This window comes from Helianthus annuus, chromosome 4, assembly GCF_002127325.2.
Source record: "Helianthus annuus cultivar XRQ/B chromosome 4, HanXRQr2.0-SUNRISE, whole genome shotgun sequence".
Classification (NCBI taxonomy): Eukaryota; Viridiplantae; Streptophyta; class Magnoliopsida; order Asterales; family Asteraceae; genus Helianthus; species Helianthus annuus.
Window position 1 is genome coordinate 207,451,458 of NC_035436.2, and position 9,244 is coordinate 207,460,701.

Sequence of the window (9,244 nt, forward strand, 5' to 3'; positions counted from 1 at the left end):
ATTTCTATTATGCTGTTTTCGTTTTTTTATTCAGCCAATTCGTTATGTATTTCGTTTATTATGAATCTTTTTTTTTTTTTTATTCCAACACTCCAATTGTTAATATTTTTTAGACTAAACTGCAGAAATCAACCTTTATGTTATACCCAAACTACACTTCGTAACTTTCACTATGAAATCGGCAAAAACCAACCTTTATGTTCATGGTTTGCTACAAAGTAGAACATTTAACACAAACGATGTTAGTTTTCTTGGTTAACTATCCTTACATGCATTGCATGTGAGGATATTACTGTCATTTCCCATTTCCCATGTGTATTTTATATTAATTATTAATGTTTATATAACTCACCTTACCTACCCCCACCTCACTCTCATCTCTCTCTAGACTTTGCAACCACCCACCATGGCTTCCGGCCAGCCACGGCGCCACACACCACCGGCAACCACCCCTACATAACTACCACTGGCCAGGTCCAGCACCACTCCTCCTGACCAACCCCTCACTCTCTCTTGTCTTGCATCTCAACTTAGAGATGAGTGTGCTAGGGTTTGATATTTATCTTTATTGTTATCTGGAATGGTTACGGACTGATTATCTGTTTGAATACATTAGGTGCTGGTAGGGATCGTAATCGGTGCGTAATTTGTAAGAGTTAGCTTGTGATTTTTGACAGATTTAGAGATGAGTGTGATAGGGTTTGATATTAGGAATGAGAGTTGTGTTATTGCTGCTGCAAAGCGTGGTGGTGCTGATGTGTTGTTGAATGATAAATCGAAGCGTGAGATGCTGGTGCTGAAATGATCATTTGATAACAGATCCGTTCACTGTTAAGACCCCCAGAATTAGAGTCTATTAGCTGAAGTCGGTTCGTTCGCTAAAAACTGGTCATCCGCAGTTTCGTTCGCTGCAGTTTTGTTATTTTTGTCAACTCCGGGGGCAGCGATGAGCCTCTATGCCCCAACTCAAGAACAGATGAACGAGATCATTTATAGGGAACCTCTTACTTTTGATCATGAATATCACCGTCTATCAGTGTTAATGTTATTAACATGAGCCGTTTACTCATACTCTTATGCTAATGTGTATTTACGATTACCAGGTGACCCGTTTGACGACACCATCTGCCCATACCAGTTTCAAAAAAACTACATGAAAACGCAATAACTCCAAAACAGTTACAATTGACCAATTTGCAACACAATAACAGTTTGCATCACGAGCAAACGTCTATCGTTATTATAAGAGTGAATTTTAAGGATTGTCCTTTATCTTTATACTCATTTTCAGGCGCTGTCCTTTATGTTTAAAATTGATGATTTTTGCACTTTATCTTTTAAAATCTATCACGTTTTGTCCTTTTGGCATAACCCAGTTTGATTTTTCAGTTAAATGTGGTCATGTACAGGTCATGTGAGGATAGATCTGTCATTGAATGCCTCTTTTAATACCCAAAGTTATCATCTTCCCCAATTTCATTCTTCATGAACCCTAGTTACAGACTTCCATCAAATTGAGATCTGACTTCTCACCCAAAACCCTAGTTCTTTTCAAGTGATCATCGGGCGTCAAACAATTTCACTTCATTTTAACATCCATACCCGACAATGCTGAAAAAGCTACAAAGCATATCCTGCACCAAGAACAGAAAAGAAAGAAAAACATAAGTTATTTCCCATCTGTTGATTTTCCAGCACTAAATAGAAGCATGACAAAAATGGAATACTTTCTATGCCCCATGAATATTGTAATTTCATAAAGAACCGATGGAAGAAATGGTTATACAAGGTCAGCTTTCATTCAACAGGCAAGAAAATGGAACACATTTTATGCTCCATGATCCTATACTAAAAGTAGCGACTATCTTTAGCCTATCGTTTTCCCCTATTGCTCACTTAATTAGCATTGACAGTAAAACAGAACACCGGAAATTTTCTCTATATCTTTATCATCAACAAATAACAAAAAAAAAAAAAAAAAAAAAAAACCCGTTTAAGAGCAGACTAGAGTGTGCGACTGTGCGCAATTAGTTTGCATTTGCCCAAACCAAGAACCTGTAAGCAGTCAATTCTGCCCCAAGAACCTGTAAGAGTGTGCGACTGTGGGAAGCCAGATCTCAATTTTAGGGAAGTTTGTAACTAGGGTTCATGAAGAATGAAATTGAGGAAGATAGATAACTTTGGGTATTAAAAGAGGCATTAAATGACAGATCTACCCTCACATGACCTGCACATGACCATATTTAACTGAAAAATCAAACTGGGTTATGCCAAAAGCACAAAACGTGATAGATTTTAAAAAATAAAGTACAAAACTCAACAATTTTAAACATAAAGGACATCGTCTGAAAATGGGTATAAAGATAAAGGATAATCCTTGAAATTCACTCTTATTATAACACTAAAGTTGACCCAACCAAAAAAATTGACTGCTCATAATTTTTGATATATTTATTATTAACTTGGTGGTTTTTAAAAATTAATTTTCACAAGTTTAAAGGCGATGACGACGACGTTCATGCATCTGGAAGTCAAATAGAAAATCAGAAGCTGTTCCGGTTACCAGCTATGACTACCTTATTAATAAACGGACTCTGCTGCTGCAACTATTATACATTACTACATACGGTTTACTCATACTATTATGCTTATGCGTATAAGCGTATTTACTATTGCCACTTCACCCGTTTGCCGATTATGTAAGACCATCTCACCATAACAGTTTTGGTTTGAAAAATTGTTGTCTGAAACATGATTATCGTGGTGATTATATAAACAGGTAGATGAATTTATACAAAACCTTACGGTTCCGTTAATCCTGATTCAACAATTAATCCTATCCGCCTAAACCAGGATGTCTTGACTTCAATACAACCATTACACGAGATGAATACATGACTCTCTATCAAGAACTCGGTAACCAAGGTGACTTACGTGAAACTTTCGTAAAACTCCCACAACCCTTTTAACCTTCACCGTCTCGGCTTGGTGATATATTCATGCCTGGTATTATCGACTCCCCCGCAACGCGCAACCTCTATATGAATCCATCCCAATGGTTTTAACACGTGTCTTTTAACTCAATACCGTATAACTCAATAATGTTTATCTTTTTAAAACCTGTCTTTTCAATTTCAAAATATGACGTCTTTGACCACCACCTCCTAACTTCAGTGTTCTATAAAAAAAACCAACCTTATGCAAAACTTTCGTAACACTCCCACAACCCTTTAAACCTTAACCGTCTCGACTTGGTGATATATTAATGCCCGGTATTATCGACTCCGCCGCAACACGCGGGTCTCCCACTAGTGATAATGAATGTAAATGTAACACCTATCCAGCCACGCACTTGATTTTAAAAAGCGCGCCGCAAGGCGTACACCCTGGGCTTTTTCGCGCAGCGCCTAGAGTAATTACCCAAAAGGCGCGCTTTTTTGGGATTTTTCTGGGCTTTTTGGCCTGAGGCGCGCCTCTTGTACCCGAGGCTTTTTTTATGCATCTAACTGTTGTACCTTGGGTTTTTCGGCTTGTACATGCAACTAAAATCATACAAAAACCTTACTTATAGCCATATTTTGGGTAGGGAAAGCTAAAAACTTATGGGATATATAAAATATATATATATATATAATTAGTTTGCGCCTCGGGTACGAAAAGCCCGCCACTTTTGCACTTGGCGCCTCGGTTTTAGACCTTGTCACTTTTGTGCGCCTCTCGCTTTTTAAAACCAAGGCCAGGCAGCAAGTTAATCACCATATTATTTCCTTTATAACCTCATATAATCTCCTTTAATCAAATATATGTTCCCTAAACTAGAAGGAAATCTATAACGCTAGAATTTCTCTATCTAAACTAGTCAACTGTTCAAATACTAACCTCTCAGTTCGGTTCTCCTCTTCTCAAATCAGCATATGTTTCAGGCAATCTGTGCCTTACTATTTTCCAACAAGATCTCGTCGTCTCATACTCATCTAAAACTTATAATCAAACCACTATCACTGGCACAAGCCCACCCAAAGCCCTCTACACAATTTGACGCTTTGAAGACGATAGCCACGCCTCCATCCATTTACAACACAACCGTACTGGAGTTCCCTTCATTGCAAAATAAATTTCATAAGCTACAATAATACGTAAACCAGGCGCTTGATAAAACGTCTCACTCGTTCATAGTTCAAAAACTGTTTTCATAATAACCATGAACTCAAAATACCAACTAGTTTACAAAATCTAGTAATCATGTCCGTAATTTCAAATATGAAACAAAGTTTAAAAAACAAGTAGGAGCACCAAATTCATTCATATCAAAACACAACTAGCAATGAAAACAACATATAGATCAAGAAACAGGCGTACGCAACAAGCCCGCGATGCTCATCCCCATACGACACCAACTCTACCAGCAACCCGGTACAAACCCGAGTGGACCACATGACAAAAACCCCCATCAACACAATCCCACCTTGAGGAGGAACAAACAAAGCAAACGCAGACAACATCACAATCGGCAACATACAATACCCAATCAAACTCAAACACCTGTACAAATCCAGATTCCCATTCCTCCCAGCCAACATATTAAACACCACATACAAAAACAAAGACGCCACAGTCACCCACCCCAAAATAATCCCAAAATGCAACTTCCCAGCAACCAACTGAAACAATCCAAACGCCATAAGAAACAAAAATGGACCTGATAAATCAGCCTGTTCGTGATGATCTGGTTTCACTCGAAACGGGTTTAGAATTGAGAGGGTTTTATGCCAGATTTGTTTCGTGTTTATGCCGAGTTCTTCGAGGAGAGGGGGTTCGTCGTCGAAGTTTGTTGAGCCGGTGCCGCCGGAGATGTTGGTGAATTGAGGGGTGGAGGCGATGTCGAAGGACATGAAGGGGATGCTAGGGTTTGAGGATCTGGGTGGTTGGAATGGGGCGGTGGGTAGGCGGCGTTGTGGGGCGGTGTTGGGATTGCCGCCGGTGGGGAAGATGACCGGCGGGACGTTGAAGTCTTTCGACATCGTTGTGAGGAAGGAAGGAGATGTGAATTGTTGAGAAGATGTCTAGCGCCTTTTGTTTCTCATACGTAACTAAGACTTGTGGTTTTAGCCCCTCGTATTTGGGATTTTTTACCACTTTAGTTTCAAAGAGTTTTCGGGTTTGTGACGTATACAATCTTGTGGTTTATTTGGAAGGCTAGCAATGAGCTAATCTTTAACAGGCATGGTCTTTCTTTCGAGATTACTATGGATAATGTTACGGCGCAGCTGTTTTCATGGATCGAGAACAGATCGAAGCATCATGGTACTTTATGTTGGCAAAACTGAAGGTTTTCTCCTAAGAATTGTTTTGTGTAATTGTTGGTTCCGGTTTGGTCTTTGTCTCTGTTGTTTTGTTGCCAGCCTCGCATTGGTGTGCTTAATAAAATTTGTTGGTAAAAAATATAAAACGAAAATAAAATTTAAACTCCTTAAACTAATCAATAGCTTGACCTAATATATTGTATATTTTAGTCGGTGGTCGGTATTTTATAGGAACGTCGTCCCTTTTTTCGTTCTATATTTAAGTGTTAACGTGGAATTCAAACAAAAGATGTGTTTTCGTGGTTCGCCTTTTACCCTCGCATAGTCGTATTCAAGAAACCCTAAGTTCAATCCTCCATTCCTTAAGCTACTTTTTTCTTCGTGCCCCCCCCCCCCTACTCTCTCTTATCTTTTCAATCCTCATCACCCTCTTCTCATGACCGTTCCCTAAGCTACTTTTTTCATCATGCCTCCCCCTGGCTTTTACCTTTCTCCTTTTAGTTTTGTTTTTTTATGTTTTACGTTTTTTCTAGTTAAATGTCATTTTAGATTTTAGTCTCTGTGGTTTGGGTCATTTTATCAGTTTAGTCCAAATGTTTTATTTTTGGCCTGTGGGTCCGAAAAAGTTTCATCGTTGCCATTTTAGTCTACTGGGTTAACTTCATTCATTTTTTGTTAACGAGAATGGCACTTCAGTCATTTTATATGGCCGAATTGCCCTTCTAGTTAACATAATTACATATAAAATGACCGAATTGCCCTTTTCGTTAACAGAAAAATGGATGAAGTTAACCAGTGGACTAAAATAGCAACGGTGAAACCTTTTTAGACCCATAGGCGAAAAATGAAATATTTAGACTAAACTTGCAAAATAATCCAAACCACATGGACTAAAATTACATTCAACTTTTTTTTCCTTTAGTTTTAATATTTACTTTTTTAAGATAAAATTTGATTCTCTTTTTTTCCTATTTTTTTCTTTATGTTTTGAGTTTACTTTTTCTTTGACATGTTTTTTTCAATTAAATATTGAGAAAAATGCAATTTACGTCCCTGTGGTATATGTGAAACATCAATCTGAGCTCCTAAATTCATTTTTTGGTTTTTTGAGCCCCTGAGCTTATGAATTCATAACACTTTGAGTCCCTCCGTCACACTTCCGTCCGTTTTACTGTTTAAAAATTGTGAAATGTCCTTTATACCCTTAATAAAATGCAATTTGCGTCCCTGTGGTATGAGTGAAACATCAACTTGAGTCCCTAAATTCTTTTTTTGCTTTTTTGAGCCCCTGAACTTATAAATTCATAACACTTTGCGTCCCTCCGTCAGTTTTCCATCTGTTTTACTGTTTAAAAATTGTGAAATGTCCTTTATACCAGCGCTTCCCTCTTTTTGAATTTCCGGCGAATCGGAATCCCTTTTTCCACACACTTTCGGTTTGAAATTTTTGGGTCCAATCTTTATCTTCATCTCTATTGCACTAAACTCACAAGTTTCATCCTCGGATTGATGATAAACCCTAGACCTCCAAATTTGAAACAACCATCTATATCCGTTTATCTCCGAATACGCATATAAATATTCGATCATAGGTCTCATTCCAACTCTAATTCAGCTCCAATTCTTCTCTGCGATCTCTCTCTACTTCGCCGGAAAACTTATATCTCCGGTTCGTTCTTACCAACGAGCTCTACCAGGTTAGTGTTGTTCGTTATGTTCCATCTACTAAAAGCCCTATTCCAATTCCCAGTTTCAATCACAAATTCATGTCTAATTTTGAGTTAGGGCTTGTTTTGGACACTAATTGGGGAAGAAGATAAAATTAGGGTTTTATATGCTAAGTGAGCAATTCGACTTCGATTCTCAAAATAATCTGTAACTTTTTTATTTGTAAAAGAATAATGTCAACATAGTGTTTTACTCTATTCACACATATCAGTCACTATATCTACAAAACCTTTCATCACAAGCATGATACATTCAAACTTAACTGCTTCCAATCCCATAACTAAATCATACACAATATACAAGTAAAACTAGCTTCATCTATTCTCAATTAAACTCCAAAAACAGAAACACAATTAATACCAGATACAAACAAATCACCAGTTGTACTAAAATTAGAAACAACTTACTCTGCATTGGATGAATTTGAAGATGCAGATTCATCTTCTGCTTTCAAAGAGAGCGATTCAACTTCCTTTGCTGGAGGATTCTCCATTGACAGACTCCGTTAAGCCCAAACGGTGCTTATGTGCTGGAGAATAAGTAATTTAGGGTTTAATAGTGTTATTTGGGGGGGTTTTTAGAAGGGAATATATGCTAAAAGACGGTATGAGCACATACCACAGGGACGCAAATTGCATTTTTCTCTTAAATATTAGATATAAGTTCTAACAATTTGTAACACTCTAATTTTAATTATACTAATTCTTACCAACTAGACAAGAATTTTCATGATCAATTTAAAACAAAACATTAATATTAATGTTAACTTAGTACATACTAGTTTATCAACCTTCCAAAACAATAATAGGATAATTAAGTATTTCTTCTATTACAAGGTTTCACTAGTGATTAACTAAGACAAAAGTTGCGGAACTAATTCTCGAATGTGTTCGGTTCGTGAGCCTTGAATTGATTATCATCCGCTTGCTTAACATACTTGAAGCTGGAAAATTTAACAAATATTAGTGTGAGAATCCTTAGAAATTACGCATAATCGAAAGTACGCTTAAAACGGATTCAAGCTATGAAAACAAACAAAGTTTAACAAAATTGGCTGGGCTCCACCGTAACTTACGGTGGACACCGTAAGTTACGGTGGCCACTGGGCAACTATGGCCTGCCGTAAATCAGTAAAGAACCACCGTAAGAGATCATCCTCTACCGTAAGTTACGGTAGCTACCGTAACTTACGGTAGCTTCTGCATATTTTCCTGTTTTGCTGTTTTGACCCGTTTATTCCAGTTTTTGCACTTTTAAGATACCAAAGCACAATACGGGACATTTCTTTGCAACAAGTGTGACCCGTTTTGGGTTCCTTGTTTCAACACCCACGCTCCCATTACCGGTTTGCGTGTTTAACACAAATTCTCCCATTACCCAACACCGGGTTTATGGTCTACAGATAAGGTACTCCCGTTACCCGGTTTGTACCCACCCTTGGTAATCCGTTTGGGTTGCCATCATGAAGTCCCTCATTCAAGCAACCAAACCATTACAACCTTATATTGTTCATAACTAGCAAACATTAACCATGAAGACTAAATTAACAATATTGTCGAAACGTTAGCCACGTACCTCAAAGCTTTCCCTTTAAACGAGTGTCCGCACCGGCTTGACTTCCCGACGCCTCGCTCGTGTTGCCTAAAACATACAAGCCAATTACCATTAGAACCTTTCGGCTCATGACTAAAGCTTGTTACTTTATCAACACTACAATTTGTGTCAATCAATGTCTTTTAGGCATTTTATCGAGCATCTTATGTGCATGATTTCTCACAATTCATAATTAAGTTTAACATTTGTCATTTAGCCATGATAAACATCAATTTAGGCAATTTCACATAATTTTCACATCAATAAATTCTGAACCTATTTCATAGAACTTGAATTACACTAGGATAACATCATAATCCTAATGTTCCATAGTTTTCTACAAAATTCTCATATCACCTCTAATGGTGATTATGCATTCTACAAGAATTAAGCTAGGTTTCAACAAGAAATCAACTAGGGTTCATCCCTATACATTAATTTAATCAAAACAACTATCATGCATGCTTCGATTTGAATCTCATGAATTTATCTAAAATTTAAGATATAACCAAATCATGAAATTTCGCATACCTTACGATCCCTTAGCCAAGGTGATCACAAATCTATATTCAGATTTTAATTTGGACTTGATTTGAACCTTCAATTGGTGAATTTTGTGT

General features: G+C 37.5%; 1 protein-coding gene across 3 annotated transcripts; it reads right to left on the reverse strand.

Moving 5' to 3' along the window:
- Window positions 1-1,300: 1,300 nt before the first annotated feature.
- On the reverse strand, window positions 1,301-5,454 carry LOC110921474 (protein YIPF5 homolog). 3 transcript variants are annotated; one of them, XR_002582419.2, is made up of 3 exons: window positions 4,360-5,454; window positions 3,880-4,088; window positions 1,301-1,634 (listed from the first exon to the last, which is right to left on the reverse strand). XR_002582419.2 is itself a non-coding variant. In XM_022165801.2 (2 exons), the coding sequence occupies exons 1-2, from the start codon at window positions 5,019-5,021 to the stop codon at window positions 1,580-1,582; spliced, it is 717 nt and encodes a 238-aa protein (XP_022021493.1). In that variant the 5' UTR covers window positions 5,022-5,454; the 3' UTR covers window positions 1,301-1,579. The 3 variants fall into 3 exon arrangements, 1 of the variants encoding a protein (XP_022021493.1); XR_002582418.2 differs by having other exon boundaries at window positions 3,880-4,098; XM_022165801.2 differs by lacking the exon at window positions 3,880-4,088.
- Between the last annotated feature and the right edge of the window lie 3,790 nt (window positions 5,455-9,244).